Below are 23,145 nucleotides of genomic sequence, written 5' to 3' on the forward strand. Positions count from 1 at the left end.
TCCAAAGTCTCTACTGCATTCTCAGAAAAAAAGTCTAAAATACTCTGAATACACTTTTTTTGAAATTTAGGCGCTTTGTATACTAAGCTATCTTGCTGGCCCTCTATGCTTGTGAACTACTGCTGTGCTCTTGGGCCTTCTTTCAGCAATTTGGTAGTCACTTCATATATTAATTCATAGAGAGGCAAATCCATACAAGTCTCATTGTGCCTTATCATTGTGTTCCACCTACTGGAGCACATTCATTCCACTGCTACTTGATGACTATGCAGTAGGAGGGCAATTAATAGCCCTTCCATACTTGATGATTATTAACAGAGAGCCTGAAGTGTATAAACAGAGAAGTAATCACATCGCATTCCTTCTGTCCACTCCTGATGATCCTCACTGAACTAAATAGTGCTTGGTATGATCCAGCCAGATTGTAAGGCCATAGAGGGAAGGCTTATGTCCAGTCAACAGGAAGTACTAAGACATACTAACAAGTCATCTGCTGTCTCACAAACATCAAATATCATGCATACCTACCAGTGAATGCACATCTTGCCTTTATGATTTGATTCTAGTGGCTAAAACAATGCTTGTTTCTTTTTTCTCATTTTTCCCCCAACCTGACCTAAAATACAAGCCAACAACAGGAACGTGAGGGTCAGCAATACAATTCTGGAGATGGTACAGGCCTGGGACATTTCTTTCCATACTGCTATTACCTCCAAATGGTCAGTGCTTTTAGTCTGCATTTTTTCTAAGTTACAGAAATCAGTAACAGCAAAATGCACAGAACCAAAAACATCTGAGAATCAAAATAGATTCCTAGTTGATAACTAGCTGGTGAGCCTCAGGATGGAGAGGCAAGAGATGAGAGCTGTCACTTCAAACAAGACCAAAGACTACTCAAAATATACACTCATCATGAAGCACTTTATATTCCAAGTGTAGCTGGAAACTTTTGGAAATGAGGAGGGGCCAGACAACATCAGTGTTTGGATCTCCACACCCATTTCTTTCTTCCTCTCCCAGAAACATCTTAGCAAAGGGTTCACATTGGCTATGAGACCAGGACAAAACCTGCTCTGCAAATAAAGGCAAAAAATAAAGCAAACCTTTTATACTTACTCCACTGTAAGGCAACTAATAGTTACGTTATTTTTGCTCTTTTAAGCCATGCTCACATATATTATTGTCAACATCTTTGGAACAAAAAAAAAAAAAGAAAAAAGCATTAAACAATTTAAGGACCTTTCACAAACCAAATGACAGTAAGTGTTTATTAACATATCTTACAATGTTGATTATTCCTAGTTTATAATTTCTGCTTAATTATAAAGGTTGATTTAGTTTCTACAGTAATGTACTGTATTTAAATGATCATTCATACAAGATATCACACCAGTACATTTTTTGAATAATATACACACATCACTCTAACTTGGACCTGTTATTTTTAAAAGTGGGCTTATAAATGGGACTTATAAAAGTTATGGGCAAAATTAAAGTTCTAGTTTAGCAGCATGCATGTATGTATTCAAGTACAATTTTCAACCAAGTGCCTTTTCAAAATTTACTGGTGACTAATTCACCAATATCAAAATAAACACTATCAAATACCCAAATTTTAAAGTTAAGGCTAATATTTTCACTTCACATCCATATGCACAACCATAAAACATTCCATTTTAAATATGTAGTAATCAAAGTCTGAATACATTATACCATGTATATATAGTATCAGAGTTTCAAACTGCAGAATTATTCAAGTTCATGAATCCTGTAACAGTGTTTACTAGAGATGTAAATAAGCACTTTGCTCTTCAACCACACTTACAAATGGTCTGGTATCCATAATGAGCAATGCAAAAAATATGACAGGCTGAACTTATGATACAATATTTAAAAAGTAGCAATGTGTTGAGAAGAACAGTGATTTAGTCAAACAGAATCAGTCTAGTATTACAGAAAGTTATCTTAATATTTTGGAAATGTATACAAAAATAGCAAGCTATTTCCATGTATTTTCTTTTATAGAATGCCTAATTTTTGATGTTTTGAACACATTTGAATATGTACTGCTCTGTTTTCCCTATTTTAATGCAAACCCATCATTTAATGTTCATTTTCATATTTTATAATGTCATGTCATTTAAGAAATTTTGCAACATGGATCTAATGTTATTTTCATATTTTATCAGACATTTCTTATTCTTACATGTAAAAAAGTAATTATATATAACAAGCCATGGAAGTCCAAACTACCAGAAATTGTTTGATAATACTAGTATGAAATGATTATCAAATTACTGAATCACTTGAAAAAGATCTTGGCAGCAATATATAACATGCTTTTCTGTAAACTTTCTTTCCTAATTCTAGAGTGGGTTTGAGTTCAATCATTCTCTTTCTTACTGATTTAAAAACCCTACAATATAAATTGCTTTTCACAGCGGTTTCCAAGAATGTGGATGCATGGCTCATTCATGAGGAGTCATTACTACTTTTTTTCTTTTTCCTTCTAGGAAGCCAAGCAGAAATAACAGTGATGAGACTGCATGAATACAATAGAGCTGAACTTCTGAGCTGACAGAGAAGTTCTAAAACTTAGGGTTCACTTGTTAGGAAGTATGAGCATTTCCAGTCCAATCACACAAACAGAAATTTTGTTAGTAATAAAAGGCAGGCATGAACAGATTCAAAATCTGTCACATGTATGTTCTAAAACTTTGATTTTATAGTAAAAATGTATTTATTATTACTTGCAATAATTCACCCTAATGAAATGGTAAGTTTTAATAATTTTGATTCTTTTTTGGTTCTTAAGATCAAACCCAGTGCCTTGTGCATGGTAGGCAAGCACTCTCCACTGAGCTACATCTGCAACCCCAAAACTCTAACTTTTAAGTATTTCCCAACCACACATATACTCCCCCAAAGGTACTGTATTATATTAACAGCAGCTATCTACTTATTTTACAGATATTTCAATTATTTACCTGGGGAAAATATTTATGAAATTCCTGAGAATGGATTAAGTTTTCAGCAAAGCCTTAAACTTTTAACAGATCCTCACAATAAGAAAAATTTTTAAAATTCTACTATTAGACCAACTTTTACTATACAATATTTCACATAAATCATGTTTTACATATTTTTCTAATTACATACAGCAAAAATCTCAAATCAACACAAGAATGGTAGAGAAAAAGGATGCATTATGTTGAGGAGATGCAAATTAAAACATAGAAGCAGTAAAACTTCAAATAAATCACACCCACTCTAAGTGTCAATAAATAGCTGATATGCATTGTTGGGAGAACTGTTTCTCAATGATTTTGTGAACACATTGTGCTTTTTATTAATTGTGCACTTAAAAAAATGACCACTGAAGAATGATTTGAACTTAATTGTTAAATTTTCCAGACACTTTAAAAAAATCATTATACCATTAATGTAATTACCAAGCACCTAATTTTGAAAAGGCTTCATAATGTATGTTTTCTTTTTTTCCTTCAGCAAAAGCATTAATCCTCTAAATTAAGTTAAAGCTTATTGTTGATAAAATAAATTCCTAATGAAAATGATGATACGATGAAATGCTGAGGTGATAAGTCATAGTCCATTATAATGTGGACCCCATCTTTTATTGATGTGATCAAAAGTATGAGAAATCCACTGTTGTTCAAGAACTTTGTATCTTTCCTTACAAATGTAGAGAGGCTTGCCTCGCCTAGAACAGAGAAAATAGTATTAAAAATAATATAACACAATGAACATTTCACATGCATTTTTTAAAAATAGGTTCTTTGTGGCAGAAATATCAGTAATTTGGTTTATTGCACATTTCCTCAACATACTGATAGGTTAAGTATCTGAAAAACTGGAAATTATTCTAAATTAATTATCCTAACTTATTTTTTTCAAAATCTAACTATAAAGCCCAAAATGGCATACTGGTTTTTATTGATCAAATTTCAATAATACCCCTGGATGAATCTACACAGATCCTACCTAAGATCCCGGTCTTCTTCTCCATGAGCATCCAAATAAACGGAACCCCAGAGGCAGAAGCGGTGACCTCGAATAATGATAATCACTGATGCATTGATCAAAAGGAAGATCCCTGTTCCAGCACCACAATTCTGGGAATGCTAAAAAATTTAAAATACATCAATTCATTTTATAAGTGGGTTTTATGACAAAATCAAGAACATCTTGACTAAATGCCTCCCAAATGAGATATTTAAATTTTTAAAATAAGATTTCACCAATGTTAAACATGCAACCCTTTATTAATATATCAGGAGAAAAGTGGAGAAGTATTATCTAGAAGAGCAATTAATAGCCAGTGTAATTCAACAAGCTAGCATTCTTAACAATACAAATGACTGTTGTTTCACAGAACATTTAAAAGTCTGTACCATTAAAATTAAGAGAAAACAGAAGAGCTGGAATTGCATTTAAGAAAAGCTTTACCCACTAAAATACAACCTTGGGTTTTTAAATTTTTTTTCCCTCTTCCACTAGATTAAAAAAACAAAATATAATCTCATTATATAGTACCAATACATTCAATTCCAACACTATATTAAATGTAATGCTCTGATTTGATGACATACATCAGATTTTCAAGAGATCTGAGTTTTCATAAATTCTGTACTACTCCCTTTTGCTTACCAATACACATTCACAATAACTTTGTTGCTTGCAGCAAAGTCCTTTCAGGCACACAAAAGTACCACAAACAAGGCAAACAGCAGGGTCCTTAGGAACCTTGGTGCAGACACTACAGGTTTTTCTGTGGTAGTACTGGAAAATGGTATTGTAATTTTCAGGCAACTGTAATAGGTGTGGTAACTTCCATCTTGACTCTTGGATAAGCAAGGCCTAAAACACCCAAAAATGTTATTAATCTTATGTACTTAGGACACCAATACAAAATATTTATTTTTAGAAAGAATTTTTCTTTTTTTGAGACAAGAACCTGTTATTGCACAGACTGGCCTCAAATTCACAATCCTCCTGCTTCAGCCTCTCTCGTAGCTGGGACTATCAGCATGTGCCACCAAGCCTAAAGATTTTTTTTTTTAAAAAAAAGAAAACCTTCCTCGAAGAATATGACCTACTTTCTTAACATGTCTTTTTTTCACCTTATACATAACAACATTATTTTCATATGATTTCAATTGCAATACATCTATTTTAAAAACCATATATAAACTCAATATTATTCTAAAAGAAAAAAAATATTTCTAAGCATCTATGGAAACCATCTGTATTTGTCTTTTAAAATACCTAACACAGAGGCTGGGGAGATAGCTTAGTTGAATAAGCGCTTGCCTGGCAAGCTCAAAAGCCTGAGTTTAATCCCCAGCCCTGCAAAAAAATAAAAATAAATAAATAAATAAATAAATAAATAAATACGTGATGTAAAAGCTTTAAATTGCTTTACATTTTTTTTAAAACAACATTTTGACATTTCTCAGATAAATAATTCATCAGCTTTTTTTTTAAGGAGAAACTTATAACTTATGATTTTTTTTTAAATTGTTTTATGTATTTGGTACAGGATCTCACTATGCAGCTCAGACTCATAATGATCCTCCTGTTTTAACCTCCCCAGCACTGGGATTACAGGTGCGTACCATGATGCCCAGTCTTGGTGGCTGGCTCAGCATGCCCAGGGCAGGGCTGATTTCTGTTTTAATTATTTTTAGAATACCTAAAATTCATTAGACTTCAAGCTATTAACATCAGCACCTGTATCCACAAGTACCGGGGCTAGTTTTTTTTTTGTTTGTTTGTTTGTTTGTTTGTTTTTGCGGAACCAGGGATTCAACTCAGACCCTTGTGCTTGCCAGGGAAGTGCTTATTCTACTGAGCCATCTCCCCGGCCCCAGGGATGACTATTTTTTAAGTAAATGTACTTCTTTAAGTATGAAAACAAAAAACAAACCACCAAGTTAGCTACATTTCTCTGCAGAGTGTACTTTATTTACTATTTGCACTGTAGCTGTGTAAAAATACTAGAAATAACATCAAAAAAAATTTTTTTTGAGATAGGGTCTCACTATGTAGTTCCAAGTAAGTTCAAAGATGACCTTGAACTTAATATGTAGCCCAGGCTGGCCTCAAACTCTCGGTGATCCTCCTGCCTCAGTTTCCTGAGTGCTGGGATTACAGGCATATGCCACCTATCACATCTGGCTCTAACAAATTTTTTTTGTTACTCTACACCTAAAATAGATGAAATGCAGTGTGAATTATTATCTTAGAAACTATATGAAAAGCAAGCAAGTTCGTACAGCTTCATCTCATCTGCATCAACCATCTTGGTCCAAATCAAGAGTAGATAAGCAGCTAGCTTGCTTTTTGCCAATCAGTTCATGGATAAGGTGGCCATGGAAACAAACTTAAGTGCCATATGTGGGCCTATAATGTGCCACTTGACAGGACTCCACACCCAACCCTGGACCCTAAAAATTATATTCTGTTTTAGCTTCTGTGAGAGGACCCACTCTGTAACAGGCTGATTGGAACCCTTCCAAGGGTGGAAGGGACAGTGGTTGCCCTGCACAGAACTGACACCTACTCAGGTCACTAGTATATTACTTCATGGTCTCTACCACAGTCTCTAGTTCAAGAGTTTCCTTTAAAAAGTGAAACAAAAGGCAACAGATGACTGTCCACAGAATTCACTGATCATAACATATACTCAGTCACTACTAGTCTTCTAAAGGGTGAGTTGCGAACTGATGGACTTTAGATGGCATTAGCTGGGGGGGAAAAACGAACCTAGGGAATAAGGTATGTGCTCCTACATAATTAGCTGTATACTCTAAGCAGCCAATATACATGGGTGATCTTTCTCAAGGCTGGACTGTATAGGCACAGGAACTAGGAGTTAGAAAATGATCATGTCACTGCTCATGATTACACCTAAAATCTTGGCTTGAAATTTGTGCTTCTCCAGGACTGTCCTGCTATAATGGTGTGTATGGTTCAATTTCTAAATTTCTGTATAAAAAATATGTAATTGTTTATTCATATTCTTTAAATATTTTTCATTTTTTTAATTTTTATCTCCATATTCTGTACGGACTTAAAGTTTAACATATCAATACTTGATGGAAAATACCTGTTCCACGTTATGCCTAAGATGCTTCATATTCAGACAGATAGTGAAGTTAAATCCAACTGCATACGTTGCAGGGTAATAATAAGCTTCTCTTCTGGAGGGTTAACAACCTAAATTTGCAGACCACAAATTAGAGAAATAGAAGGGCTACAGGAGAGCCAACATTTTGACCCTAGCCTTTCAAGGTCAGTGAAGACTCAGGACATAGGAGAACCTATACTGTAACATCATGTAACTCATTGTGTCCCAAATTTTCTGATCAAGGAGACTATGGGGCCACAAAGCAATGTGATCGATGACATAGAGTGTGCCTAAGGAGAGTCACATGGAGAGAATTCATTCTCTCAGACTTTCACAGAGAGCAAATTGGTCAAGTAATGGACATGCTTATCCACATGGCTGACACTGATAAAGGATCTGCAAACTGCAGTACAGGGTTACAGGATAAATCCTGAGGGTACTTGACTGACCTTATCAGATACAAAAGTTACATTTCTTGTTATTGAGGTCTTGCTTTATCTTGGTCTTAACCATCCAGTAGAAAAGTATAAAAACGAGTTATATAAAGTAAAGCCATATTAATATGCTGAGCTGTGAAAGGCTCCACTCAACAACTTCTGTGGATAACCCACTACTGTTGTGGACTGTTGGACTGTGTTGGATTGTTTTGCTGAATTCATGCACCTATAGTATTTAGATGCCAATGGAATACCCATTTCTGACAGGACTAAACAAAAAAAGAGGATACAAAGGAAGGACCATTTTTTATCTGTGTATGCAGAATAGTTAGGATAGATATACAGTTACTTTTGCTTAATTCAATGAGAAGAAAGAGGTGTACTAATAGTGTTTGGACAGGATATCCTGTATGCAACTCATACTATAATAATGTACAATGTATTAATTATTGAAACTGTCCTATTAATCAGTAATAAATAAAAATAAAATAAAAAGAAATTTGTGCTTCTCTAATCTACCAGACTCTTCTGTAGTTTCAATATCTAAAGAAGCTGTGTACTATCATTTATCAGGGGATATAATAATCCTCCTGAATTAGTATCTAAATGTCATCTGACTATCACAGGTTCTTCATACCAGTAGAACAAATGAGATTGTTTTATGGCATGATCTGGAGGGACTGACACACCTACTAAGAAGAATAAAAGCATTATCACATAAATGATAGCAGAGCTTTGGAACTTAGGAACCCCCAACTTCCATTCCTGTCATGTACCAAGCTTGAAAGATAAAATAGTTTTGCAAAATTATAACATTATACAAAGAAGACAGGACCAAAAACAGGAAGATGAGTTCTCTCAGAACAAAGTGAGGGTAATTTCCTTCATTAAACAAACACAACCATTTGAGGCAACCAAACAAAAAAGAGTAAGATAGTCATGTATGCAATAAATTCTCTTGTTTATTGTGCTACATATTTTTCTTTCTTTTTGTACAAGGATTTGAACTCAGCATCTTGCACTTGCCTGGCAGGCACTTAATCTACTGAGCTATCTCCCTGACCCCACATATTTTTCATTTTCATTCCCTTTTACTCTTACTATTGAGTTCAGGATGACAAAGCGTTAACTAAAATTTTCTAAAACATAGAGGTCTAACAGATCAGAGGTGGAACAGACATTAGATGCAGGGAGCCCTAGTGTGTAAATACTGAATGCTATTACAGGTGGCTTATTTTGAAAAATCATTAATGCATTTGAATTTATAAATGGCATAGTTGCATCACTTTGGACAGTGGCAGAAGTGGAACTTTCTGAACAAGAAGGATGTATTTGATTTTTTTGTCTTGTTTTGTTTTTGTTTTTGTTTTTAAGAAGGATGTATTTGTGCTGGGCAGGTAACAATGTAATGGGCCACTAGTCTGTTGGTTTCTAAAGTCTGCCTATCATTTTCTTCTGCTGATATATTAATAGCATTACAAGTTGTTTTTGGAAAAAACAACCACTTTTCCTGTTCTCCATACAATTCTGATGATAAGATGCTGCCAAACTCCCGGGATGATTGATTCCAGTTAGCCCATCAGATTTTTTTCTCCCAGGAATCTAAGTATTGAGCACACATTTGAAAGAAAGGAAAGGAGTTGAGGCAGAATCATCTAGTTACAGCACTTCCAAAAAAAAGGCCAGAGATCCTCCTGGTTTTTCTTCTTCCCAACAGATGGCAATTCAGCTCTTATTCAACTCCACAAGTTACCCAGCATTCCCCCACCAAATCTTGTAATTTTTTTTTAACTTCTGCTTCATTTTCCTTACATTAAATCAGAACTAAATTTTGTTGTATCCAACTAAAGAATCCTAGCTGACAGAAAAATCCAGAAGCAGTAATTCATAGCTATCTAATGATGGAACTTTTTGATTATTCAGTTTGTAACACCATGTATCTCTAGTCAAATGTTAAATTCCTGGGAAAGAGAATCTGGTCGGCCCCTGGCCAGGGCCAGAGTCAGGAACAGAACAAAGTAAAGGAAGGACAAGAATGGAAATGTAGAATAGGTGAGGGTATACTTTACTACTCTGACTCTTAAGATAAATCTCTGTTACTCAATTTTACAAAAAGATGAAGTATTTTTAAATGATCAGTTCTTATTTTTTAACAATGTCCATATTCATAGTCATTCCCTTAAAAACGTATACTTATTCTTAACTCCTCATCATTCATACAAAGACAAAAATTTTGAAGGCATTCCTCACTTTCTCTCCTGCTGTGGTTCCACAGTTACACCCATCTCTCACTCCAACTCATTCCTCCCAGACTTAAAGATATAAAAATGTAACCCTACAATCTAGGTATAATCTATTGAGTAAAGAAGGTACTAGATAGGAAAAAGATCTTTATATGTAATAACAAGATCTAATTCTTTGGGGAGGGGTTGCTGAGCATGTCCTGCATTCTCAGTGCATGCTTTATCCCTGCATCTATGGATCCCTTCCTTTTCTCTAAAACAGGAGGAAAAAAAAAAAAAAAAAAGTGTAAGAAAGCATCTTCTTTCACACTGCACTGCTGCCAAAAAAAAACAGCATCTTCTTAAACATTCAGTTAAAATAAAAAGCAGAGATATTTATTACTTTTCTTTACTACTCATTTCAATGTTTTAAAAATTGTCTAACACCTCTATCTGAAATAATGGGGTTTTACCATTCCTTTGATGTTTAAAATGAAATTTTTAGCATTTCCTGAAACTTTCCTTTTATCAGTTGTACTTCTGTCAATGATATCATCCCTCCACAAAACTCTTCCGCAAGTATTTATTAGATGACTAGTCTCTATCAGGCATTTTCTAGGAATCAGGAATGTACGAACAAATACAAAACAAATTTAGGACTGGGGATTGTAGCTCAGTGGGAGAGAGCTTTAATCTCCAGTACAGGAAGATAAAACTCTGCTCTGTGGAGCTACATTTAGACAGATTAAAAAAACAGTATGATAAATAGGGACTGAGGGTGTAGCTCAGTGCTAAAATGCATACTTAGGAGGTGTCAGACCATGAGTTTTACTTCTAGAAGGGAGGGAGGGGTGAGGAGGAAGATGAAAAGAAAAAAGTATGATAAATATGGCAAGTGTTAGGGAAAGTCACAAAAATATACTTTAGATTAGAACAAACGGTACAGGAGGATGGGCTATCACTCAGACCAATCTTCACAGCAGAGTTAACAGCCTCAAAATTGATTAACATAACAAAAGAGGATAAGGTTGATTTAGATAAAAATGGCAGCAATAAGAACACTACAGAAGTTTAAAAACATGAAATACACTTCAGAAATGTTCTTTTGTGATTTAAGCAAGGCAACACAGAGGAGTGGCGTAAAGTGAGGATGAAAAGGCCAAATGGTGAAGGTCCTTGCCTGCCACACTGGGATTCCTTACCTTCTTCAATAAGCAATACGGCACCATCAAGATGTTTAAGCAGAGCTGTGAATAGGTGGTCACTGTTCTCCTAATTATTTAGGATCTTAAAGTCATGAGCTTCTGGTCTCCAAGACTTACACATTTTTGTACATTAGTTATTTTATAACTTCTATTATCAGAAAAGTAGCCCAGACTTTCTATACCTCCAAACAGTCTCTGTTTTCTATCTCTTCTATTAAAAAGCTACCAGAATGACTGGTTGTGGAGGCATACACCTGCAATTCCAGTACTTGGGAGGCTGAGGCAGGAGATTTGCTGCAAGTCTGAGGCCACCCTAGGCTACACAGTACGTTCAAGACCTCACCCCCCCCCCAAACAAAAGCCACCAGAATTCTCTCTCTAAAATACTATTTTTATTACATCTCATTTCTCAAAAATTGTAGTTCTACGTATAGAAGAAAGTCTGTGCACCAAACCAAGGTTTTCACAGCCAGTCACTCACTGCTGCCCCACTCTACTCTCAGTTTTCATCTCCAATACAAACCTTTTCACAAGGTGAGCTTGCAGTATAGGTTCAACAATCACTTTTTAAAATGTGGAGACAGTTTTCTTCCAAAAAAAGAATACAAGTTCCTTGCTTACTTTAAAATTCTTTTGAATCTTCCAAGCCTCATTATCTAAGGAATTCAATAAAGACATGCTGGCCTAAAACAGTAACAATACCTTACCTTTGTCAACTAAAGTATTTCTCCTTTATACTCATAAGTAATTTTTATATGAGCAAAATTTTTTAAATTTAATCAGTTATTAAACACTATGAAGAACAAATGACATGAAATTTAAAATTCATCATTATTCTCTTACATACTAGCACATCTTCAGTGTGACAAATGAGTACTACTCTTTTTACCTACCTTTCCTTGTTCTGCATGTCTTTCAGTAAATGATTTCATCTCAAAACACCACTGAGTTATAATATCAAATGCTGGAACTGGCCAATCCAGACAGGAGGCACTGATGAATGGATGTTCTGTTTGGTAAAATGTTGGCAGAAGTCCCAGGCAGCTAGCAAGAACTGAAAATTCTTCTTCTTCCTTTTAGACAGGAAATAGAATACTCTCATGACACTTAATCACGAACATTTTCTACTATAGATATTTTAAGTGTTATCCTCTTCAATTACTTTAGAGCAGTAAGAAAACTTAGTTGGTCAACTGAAATAAAGGGAGTAGAAGTAGTGAAAGAAAAAGGGTTCCTAGCTGAAATACCAAACTATAGCCAAAATATTTTTCTTTGAAATTTAACTCCTGTGTCGTAGCATTTACTTCTTTTCTAAGTTTAGTTTTAAAATAGAGTTGTTATATATGGAATTACTAGTCTATAAAAGCCAGTTATCTTTTATTTTAAAGAGAATAAAAAATATGGAATTTCAAAACACAATAGAAAATTAACAATCGTTGTTATGTTGCATATTGTTAACTTCAGAGTAGTTGTAGATTACAAGATATAGGCATAGCAAACTGATCAAATTAGGCATTAACTGTTCCTTTCCATAAATCAATACAAATTAGTAGTAAAATTATCTCAGCTATTGTGTGTATATAGATTTATATTTTTCTCCTTTCCCTCTTCCCAATTGTTCTTTCCTTTTGAGCAGTTTCTTTTCCTTTCACAGCATGTATTATAACTTCTGGATATATTACTTTTTCAGTTTTTTACACTAGGGAGACAATATGATGTCTACACACAAGTACGGTCTCTAGTTGTACCCATTTACCTATAAAAGTCATGTTTATCTTTCTTTATAGCTGAGTAATTATATAAAAAAAACACTTTTCAACATTCCTCAGGTGATAGGCACTTGGGTTATTTCCAAGATTTAGCTATGACAAACTGCTGCTATAACCATGAGTGTGCATATATATTCAATTTTTCTGGAAATATACCCAAAAGGAATAGCTGGATCAAATGGGACCTCTAACCTCTAACCCTACTTTTTTGAGGAATCTCCACACTCATTTCCACAGTGGTTGTACCAGACTATGCTCTCATGAACAGCAGAGACAGCTATTCTATGCAAACAAAGTTAATTTGGGATAAAGATAAAATTGTTTTATTTTAAAATGCACAAGTTATGCATAAAGACCAATAGTAAAAACACGGAATTCATAAGAGGCAGTGCAAAATAATGTATCTGGACTCTGAATTAGTATAAAGCATATTAAGCTTTTTAAAAGGTAATAGAGTTTTTTCTTTTTAAACTGAGACATTGAAGAGCCAGACAACCTGAAGCTCTACTCACTACTTAAACAAAAAACTCCCAGAGGAATCAGTGATCTGAGGACTTTTATCCAGAAGTTGATTTTCAGGAAATTAGTCTCACAAATATATTCCCCTATCCTTTATTTACTCAAAGACTATACCAGAGATGTTACAGTCCACTGGATCCATTCCTGTCATCCTCTAAAATGACAGTCAAGAAAGCTTTCCCTAGCCCCACTTAATGAGCTCAGATCACCCAGTTCTATTCAGATTTAAATCTTTATATTCACTCTTATGTTTATGCTTTCTATTAGTAACTAAAAATAAATTGTCCTTCCTTATCAGTTCCCTGAAGGTAGCGATAGTGTACTCCTACTGCTTGGCACATAGTAGACATTTAACAAACATTTACAAATTAAACTAGTTTACATATTTAAGTAAAAGTTGTAAAATATGTAATGGAAAATAAGAGTAAAATGATATGCAAGCTTAAAAAAATGTTAAGTTTTTAAACTCCAGAAATAAAGCTATAAATCATTTGTATATAGAAGGCAATTTTTAAAAACCATTCTGAGGTAAAAAATACACATCATACAATTCACCTATTTTTAGTATACTTTGATGAATATACATATATACGCATGCAACTAACACCATAATAAAATTTTAGAACAATTCCACCCAAAAAAACTCCCTCATGCTGATATAGTCAATCTTGGTACTTACTCCTGGCCCCAAGGAACACTTAACTATTTTCTGGCATTATATTTTTAGCTTTTAAAAAACTCTTCATATACTTGTGCCACCCCCTCCCCCATCTTTTTTGAGACTATGTGTAGTTCAGGCTGACCATGAGCTCACTTGTAGTGCAGGCTGGTCTCCAACTCACAGATCCTCCTGCCCCACCTCTCAAGTACCAGCATTACAGGTGTGCACCACCACACCCAGTTAGTTGGCCCCTTTGTCAAAGATAAGGTAACTGAGTGTGTTTTTAGTTGTGTCTACATCTTGCAATCTGCTCTGATCTTCAGATCTGCTTTTTGCCAGTACCATGCTGCTTTTATCAAAGTGGCTTTGTAGTATAATTTCAAGTCAGGGATTGTGGTGCCCCCATCCTCCTTTGTTGCCTAGAATTGTTTTTTGCTATTCTAGATCTCTTCTGGCTCCAAATACAATTTAAGAATGTTTTCTCTAGTTCTGTGAGGTGTGCTAATGGTACTCTGACTGGGATTGTATTAAATCTGTATAAAAATTTGGGGAGTATGACCATTTTCACAACGTTGTTTCTTCTTACCCATGAGCAAGGGATATCTTTACATTTTTCTGTTATCTTCTTCAACTTTTTTCAAAGTACTGTAATTTTCAATGTATAGATCTTTAGTTTTCTTTGTCAGATTGATTCCTCAGTACTTCATTTTTTTGATGCTATTGTAAAAGGTGTTATTTCCCTAATTTCTTTCTAGGTGTGAGAAATATTCAACTTGAGACATTTCTATGTAAATGGATGCACTTTAAGACCATACTCTTAAATGAAATAAATCAGGCACATGTGTAAGTATCAATGCTTCCCTGGTGTGAGATAGTGAAAATGTAAATAAGGATGAAAGTGTATAAAATGTTTTGTAAAATAGGAATAAATCATTCAAATGAAAGGGGAAGTAGGGATGTGGGAGAATGATAAAGGAAGGACAAAATGGAAACAAAGCTTTGTAAATAAGGAGGGGAAGAGCAGATGAAGGGAGGGAAGGGAAATGAGAAAACAAAAGAGGAATCAAGATATATCATAAAACAGATACAAATTCCCTATGATGAGTATGATCAATATGTACCAATAAGCTTAAGAATTTTAAAATAGCCATTTAAGTGGAATCATACAGTATGTAGTCTTCTGTTTTTGGTATCTTTCAGAGTAATATTTTGAGGTTCAGTCATGTTATCGTATATATCAATGTCATGTTCCTTTTAATTGCTTAATAATAGTCTGCTCTAACACTATACCACATTTTATTCATGCATTCATGGATTTTGGGCATTTTTAGTATCACTAACTGGTTGTTGAGAACATTTATTTAAAGTCTTTATGTGGACAAATGTTTTCATTTCATTTGATAGATATTGTGAGATTTGGCTGAATTAAGTAAGTAAACTTTTACAGTTGACTATACCACTTTGCATTCCTACCAGTAAGGAATGAGAATTCTAGTACTCCAAATCTTTACCAACACTTGGTATTCACTCATACAAATCTGTACCTCTCTTATGAACAGTATGTTAAGCACCCTTCATCTATTTCTTGCCATTCATATATATCCTTTCAAGAAGTGTCTATATTTTTTTGCCCATTTTGTGTTGGATTTTTTTTTCTTTATTATCGAGTTATAAGATTGCTGATGTATGTTGGAGACAAGTCTTTGCTATGTGTAATTATTTTTGAGATATGATTCAAATATCAAAAAGTCACCTTCTAAAAAATACATAATTCAGTTGGTTTTAGTATATTCATATAATAGAGCATCATTGCTGTGGTCCAATTCCAGAATAGTTTCACATCCTCTACTATAAATGAAATTCTTAATTTTAATTCCTGATTGTTCAGTGTTAATATACAGAAATATAGCTAAATTTGAAATACATTTATCCCATATCCTTGCTGAACTTATTAGCTCTAATAAGTTTTTTGAGATTCCTTATATTTTACATATAACAGCAGCTAATTTGTGAGCAGAGACTGTTTTACCTCTGCCTTTCCAATTTGAGTATTTATTTTTCTAGTTTGCCTTGTGAGGGAGCCTAGTAGAATGCTAGAAAAGGTGGTAAGAGTGAAGACCCATGCCTTGTTCCTAATCTGTTTCCTGTCTTTCACCATGCAATATGACTGGTGGTAGCTATAGATTTTTCATAGATACCGTTTATTACTTTGAGAAAATTCTTTTCTATTCCTGGTTTCATTAAGATTGCTTCCTGCTGTTTTTGTTGTTTTTCCCCCAGGAAAGATGCTGGACTTTTTGTCAAATGCTTTTTCTTTGACATCTGAGATTATCATATCTTTTAAAATTTATTCCATTAATATACTATATTAATTAACTTTAATTTTGATTGTTATGATTTTTGTTATGTCAACTGGTTAATTCGTAGAATAAACCTACTTGGTTATGCCCATATTCACTACAACCTATTAACAAGGGCCACAATATGGAATCAACCAAAGACTCCAATGATGGGTCAGTCAGTAAAAATATATGTGACACAAAAAGGAATAGAAATCATATGATTTGTGAAAAATGTATGAGGGGCATTAACTGAGTCAAAGAAGTCAGTCATAGAGGCACAAATATTATATAATCCCACTTATATATGGAATTTCAAAAAATCAAACTCAGAAGTGGCATAGAATTGTGGTTGCCAATAGCCAAGGAGCAGGAGAAATAGGGAGATGTTGGTCAAAATGTACGAACTTTCAGGTATAAGCTGAGTAAGTTCTGGAGAGCTAATTATAGCCTGTTGATGATCTTTTAATACTACACTGAAATCTTGAAATTTGCTGAGAGACTGGATCTTAAATGTTCTCACCAGAAAAAGATAACTGTGAGATGATACATATCAGCTTGTTTGTAGTAATTATTTTACAATGTCTATATATAAAAATCTTATAAATAATATATAATTTTTATTTATCAGTTATATCTATAAAGCCGGGGGTGATCCATTTGCCCATGGGCTATTATCCTATTACTAATATGACTTGTATTAAAGCCTTTTGCTTTTACATTAATGGAGATATGCAGTTTTCTTGTGATGCTTGGTGAAGCTGGTCTTATAAAACAGGACCTGAAGAGTTTCTTACTCCTCTATTTTTACATAGCATTGATAAGATTTCTTTCCTAAATGTTTCACAGGATTCACCATCTTATCTTTGTTGACACAAAGTTATTTTTTAAAAAATAATTATGTAAATTGAATAAACTAGTTTTGTTACTCAATATAGATGTATTTAGGCTATATTTTTCTTGAGTCAGTTTTAGCAATCTGTATCATTTAAGAAATTTGTCTATTTCATCTAAATTATTAAATGTCATTCACAATATTCTCTTATGAGTCTGTCTTCTCCTTGATTACTGATATTGCTAATTTGTGCCTTGTTTTTTTCCCTATGAACCATGTGTTTTTTCATGCCTAACCACAGGCAATTACTAGGATGTTTCCTGACAAATCTCATGATGGAAAACTGCCCTCCTGACACTGAGCACTGTACAGCCAAAGTACTGCAGTCTCTGAAGGGAACTGCAGTGAAGGTCTCAGGCCACCGCGATTCATTCTGTGTACGGATGGATGGATGGATGGATGGATGGATGGATGGATGGATGGATGGATGGATGGGCAGACAGACAGACAGACAGACAGACAGACAGACAGACAGATCGATCTCCAGCACTTTTTGCCTTAATTCTTTATCTGAAGTCTTGGGCAGAAAACTCTTTAGAGAGCTCTGCTAATAGTGTCTTCAAGGAGGGGGAAGAGAAAGTCTGGAGACACTTGCTTCCACTCTAACTTAGCACCCCTGTGTTTTCCAGTCTGTCCTTCCCTGCTTCATTCACCCTCATCAGTCATAAAATCACAGCCTTTCCTTCAAGGCTCCCTCAACAGTGAAACAACCTCCATATTGCACTGATTCACCTCACACCTTGCACCATGCCAAGGGGAAGGTAGCATTTTTTTCCTCCACGGTCAGCCTCTTGCTTGCAGCATCACAGATTACAAACAATTGTTGGTTTGCTGCTTTAACTGACTACCCTGATACATGGCAATTCAATTCTCTCTTGGTTCAGCTAAGCTCCTATCATCTAGATGTATTGGTCTTTGCAAGCAACCAGATTTTGGGTTCATTCTACTCTCGACTGTTTCTCCATTACAACTTCACTGATTTCTTCTCTGGTGACCTATTTTTCTTTTTTTTTTAAACTTGTGAAAGAAATGAGAATATGTCACTCCAAGATATGCCTCTCAGACATATACTTTTGAGCTGAAGCAGCAGCAAACTGAAGAAAGGGTCTTTGCATCCTACCCTGCTTCCTCTTTAAGACAGGATGTAAATTCTCTTTACTGGAGACAACTCTTACCAGCTCATATGTGGCACCAGCGGGATCTACAAACAAATGATGATTCATTTAGTTTACTCCCTTATAATTTACCTTCCTACAATTCCCTACTTCTCTGAAAGTCTAGAACTGCTTTCCTTTGTCTTATCATTTTTCTAAAATTTATTGATCTTTATTGAGGATATTTTTGTAAGTCAGAGTTTTAAGCCATGGCTTTGAGTCACTGTCACTGAGGTTTTTCCAGTGTGATATTTAGTACACATCTTTAAAAATTCATTTTCTCGTGTTAGTCTGTCTTTTGATACAGGCGTCTGTTTCAACTTACCAGGCTGAGGAGAAAATACATTTCTTTGACGATATTTTCGGGGTCTAATTTGCGTTACAATTCTAAATGCTGGAAACATAGATTGGTTGGTTTAACCTCCTTTTTTAATAAAATACAAGCCTTTTAAGTTATAAATCTTTAAGACATGGCTTTGCTGCATCTTAAATTTCTTGATGTTATACTTTCATTATTGAAGATATTTTATAATTGCCTTGTGGCTTCAGGTTTTATCTGTAAGTTACTTAAAAATATGTTCTTTTGCCTAGCAAGTGCAAAGGGCCTGAGTTCAATCCCTGGTTCTGCAAAAAAAAAAAAAAAAAAAAAAAAAAAAAACACAAAACAACTGTGTTCTTTATTGCATATTTGGGCATTTTCTATATGTTAGCTAATGATTTCTAATTTTACTTTGTGCGGTTAAGAAAACATGTTTTATGATTCACTTCTTTAAAACTTGCTGATATTCGTCATATTCTAGTGAACAGTTCCATTTATACTTATAAAAATATGAATTGTGCTACTTGCTGGCATAGTAAATTATATCACTATTGACAATGTTTAGATATTCTTTCCTATCTATTGATTACTGATTGCTAAGTACAGTGAAGTCTCCAACTATATGTAGATTTACTACTTCTTTTAATTCTGTCAACTGTTATTTTGTGCAAATATATTTATAATAGATCCTCCTGTTCTCTTGAGAGAAAACATTTATTTTAAAATGTAAGGCACAAATATAACTTGGGAAGGTGAAATCTACTAATGGTGGAAAAACTATTTTTTTAACTTCTTTATGACAGGAAATCAAACAACATAAAAATTAGCAAAGATCTATACAATTCAGGGGCAGATCCATAGGCTACTTCAGAAAGACTTGGCCCTTCACATGAAGCATATGTTGAGTCCAGGTGTGGGTCATTAAAATAAGAAAACTCTCAATGGGGAAAAATTGTTGAAAGAATCTCATTTTTCCTTATTTAACTTGAACAAAGTGTTCAAAAGAAATTATTCTAAACAAAGAAAATCTCATGAGATGCTTTTTAAAAAATCAAATAGTAATTTGTGTTTTAATTATTTTCTGAAGAAACATCATGTAACAGAGTGGTCAGGAATCTAAATAGCTAGACACCTCTATCGGAAGCCCCACTTTTCTCTCTTTAGTTGAGTAGAACCTCCTAAATGGTCCAACTAGCCCATCAATTTGAATATATAAAAAATATTTTCATTCCAAATCCTGACATTATTCTATCTCTGAAGTATCAAATAATTTCCTATCCTCTTCTATTCCTAGTATGTCCTTTTCCAAATGGTCTTTTTTGTACCTAATCCCTCCATTTCTCACTGCTGTAATCTCTCTTAAACTACAATGAAGTTTTATCTTGAAATAAAATTAGAAGGACATCACATTTTTATCCAAACTCTTTCAGTGGTCCAAATTCCCTCACATTAAATCAAGATACACTGTAATTTAATTTTAACCTCTCTCTGACTCTTTCTCTGTCTGACACTATTTTCATCCACCCAATTTCACGCACCTCCTCCTTGGTACTCCAGCACAGGCATTACTTTTAACACCCAGGTCATAAGCTTCGGCCTCAGGATACTTTCCAACTCATGGGGGAAAGTACACTAACAAAAATAAATAACAAGCAAGAATGGAAAGAACTATAACCAATGCCTTCTAAATGAGAAAACAGAGTTGATAAAGGAAGAAGCTGATTTCAACTGAGTAATCTGCATGCTTAAGGACGCTCTTCTGCCTGAAGGAAATACACCTTTTTAAAGTTAAAATTCTAAAAATCTAAGGAAAGCCAACATTTTGGCCCTAGCCTTCCAAGGTCAATTAAGACTCAGGACATATGAGAATTTGTACTGTAATGTCATGTAACTAGGTAGTGCCCCAAATTTTCTGATCAAGGAGAGTATGGGGCCAAAGAGGAAAGTGACCGATGATGTAAAGTGTGCCTAAGGAGAGTCACATAGAGAGAGAACATTCTCTCAGGCTTTCACAGAGAGCACATTGGCCAAGCAATGGCCATAACTCATTCACATGGCTGACACTGACAAAGGTTCTACAATCTGAGGTACAAGATCTCAGGATAAATCCTGAGGGGATTTCACTGACCTTATCAGACCCAAAGCTACAACTCTCGTTGCATAGGTCCTGCTTTACCTTGGTCTTAACCATCCAGCAGAAAAGTATAAAAATGAAATATAAGAAGTAAAGCCATGTTGTTATGTTGAGCTGTAGGGAACTCAGGTCAACAATTTCTGACATTTCCAGTCAAGCGGAAGACCCAATACTATTATGGACTACTGGACTCTTTTAGAATATTTTGCTGAGTTTACACACCTATAATATTCAAATAACGGAACTTAACAAAAAAAGGGGATATAGATGAATGTCCATTTTGTATCTGTGTATTCAAGGTGGTTGGGATGGATATATGGTTGCATTCTTTTGATGAATAGAGGGATTTGTTCTAATGGTGTTTGTAAATAGGATATCATGTCCGCATCTTGTACAGTAATTCACCACTAGGAAGAATGTATGCAATGTGTTAATTATTGAAACTGTCCTACCAATTTGGTTTGAAACTTCTCATTGCTATTTGTTTCTCAATAAAATTATGGGAAAAAAATAAATAAATATGGCAAAAAAATCAAAAAAAAATTATAAAAATCTACGGAAGAAAATATCTAACAGATTAGTATCTGTTCAACATCTTTGTTCAGTGATGCTCAACATCATTTGTTCAACATCCTAACCCTAGCCTTAACCCTCTTAAAGGTCTAAAGAGAATGTTTAGGTGACAAATATGCAGAGTTTACCTTGAAGTCCTTGAAAAAAACAAAGAACCCAACTATAAAATGCAATGGTTGACTGGCTAGGACAGGACGAATAAGAATTGTTTAATTCTGATATACTTCAGGCTTCAAGGCCAGTAAGTATGGTAAATGCCCTAATTCATAGGTCAAATTCTCCAGAACTGAATGGATACAATGTTAGGCTCATATCCTAAAAACACAGTCTAGGTTTACTCATCTTCTGATTTCCTACCATGTTACTTTCTTGCTGACTCACATTCTATGAAATAGATTAAACCAGTAATAATTCATTCATCCAACTTTTAACATAGGTAGTTACACATCAAATATTTTATTGCTATCAAAAAAAATCACAAAGATGCTATCACACCTTCAAACAATCAGTTTTCTGAACAATAAAATATTTAAGACTATTAAAAGTTAATGATGCTAGTAATAACTTCATTATACTGAATATTATGATCTTATTTAAGTATTGGGCAAGAATTATCACTGACTTAATGCAACACTGCTCAAATATGCAACAATGGTAATATTGCCATAAAAATGGGTGAATACTAAGCATCACAGAAATAGTAAATATTTTAAATACTTATTCTTCTGAGGTAGACAAATATGTGACAGATATATGTATCATAATAAGTATTATACAATATATCAATAATTTTTTAAATTAACATTATAAAAACAAGGCTCCCTACTTTGTATCCCAAATTATACCTGGCAACTAGGTAAATCTTCCCCAAAAAGGTGGTGCTGAAGAAGGCTGGTGATTCTAAGGAAAGGTAAGCAGAAGTCTTGTAAGTATTTCTCCATGGATTCAGGTGACCAAGCAGTAGGACTAACCTAAGGTTAAAAAAGAAAAGTTGAACAATTTATTCTATAATAGATGTAGCTTTAAAGTTACACTCACAATGGCAATAAAAATCTATTTTTTTGCTCAAAAATCATATCTGATCTTAGTAAAAGCATACCATTGTACATTCTTGAGTCCCTTCTTCATGGTATAACTTTCCTTTAGATAGTTCACTTATAACAAAACTCAATAACACTTCATAAGACTTTTCAGCATCACACATATTCTGGAAAAAATTTAGAGTATTAGTCACATGGGTCACTGAAAATTACAAAAAACTGAAAATAAAACCTTTACACAAGTAAAATGGTTAATATATTATTTTAAGCAAATAAGTCAGAATTCTTTGAAATCTGGGCAAAAGTATATAAATTCAATTCACAATGAAATTGTGTAGGTTGTCAATGCTAGTACAATAGGTCTTTAAAACACAACATATGAATTACAGAATGTATAGGGAAATATGTAAATTATGCCTTTAACTCAACCTAAGGGAATACTTTTAAAAATGCTATATGCACAAGACACTCATTATAACCTGATAATCACAAAAAAGTTAGAAAAGACTAATAAAAATGAGGCACCACCCTAAATTATACAACATGGATGTGAAAGAATATTCTTCACTAGCAGTGAATATCACAAATTGGAACTATATGGAAAATATTTACAATGTGATCGAAAAAGTATATATGTATTTTTTACAGTAGTACAAATTATATATGCATATAATAGAAGAAAATCTATTTGAGTCACAAACGCTTTTTACTTTACAACTTTCTTAAAA

The 23,145-nt window shown here is 34.1% G+C and overlaps 1 protein-coding gene across 1 annotated transcript in view; it reads right to left on the bottom strand.

The window, feature by feature from the left end:
• Positions 1-1,254: 1,254 nt before the first annotated feature.
• The window catches only part of Ubr3 (ubiquitin protein ligase E3 component n-recognin 3 (putative)), a 187,218-nt gene continuing 165,327 nt past the window's right edge, over positions 1,255-23,145 (bottom strand). Inside the window, exons 29-34 of the mRNA XM_023719126.1 lie at positions 22,477-22,584; positions 22,223-22,348; positions 11,908-12,087; positions 4,669-4,878; positions 4,003-4,142; positions 1,255-3,721 (exon numbers count right to left, since the gene is read on the bottom strand). Of these exons, the coding sequence (XP_023574894.1) occupies positions 3,604-3,721; positions 4,003-4,142; positions 4,669-4,878; positions 11,908-12,087; positions 22,223-22,348; positions 22,477-22,584 (882 nt within the window). The 3' untranslated portion in view covers positions 1,255-3,603. The remainder of the gene's footprint in view (positions 3,722-4,002; positions 4,143-4,668; positions 4,879-11,907; positions 12,088-22,222; positions 22,349-22,476; positions 22,585-23,145) is intronic.

This window comes from Octodon degus, unplaced genomic scaffold, assembly GCF_000260255.1.
Source record: "Octodon degus isolate 3935 unplaced genomic scaffold, OctDeg1.0 scaffold00065, whole genome shotgun sequence".
Classification (NCBI taxonomy): Eukaryota; Metazoa; Chordata; class Mammalia; order Rodentia; family Octodontidae; genus Octodon; species Octodon degus.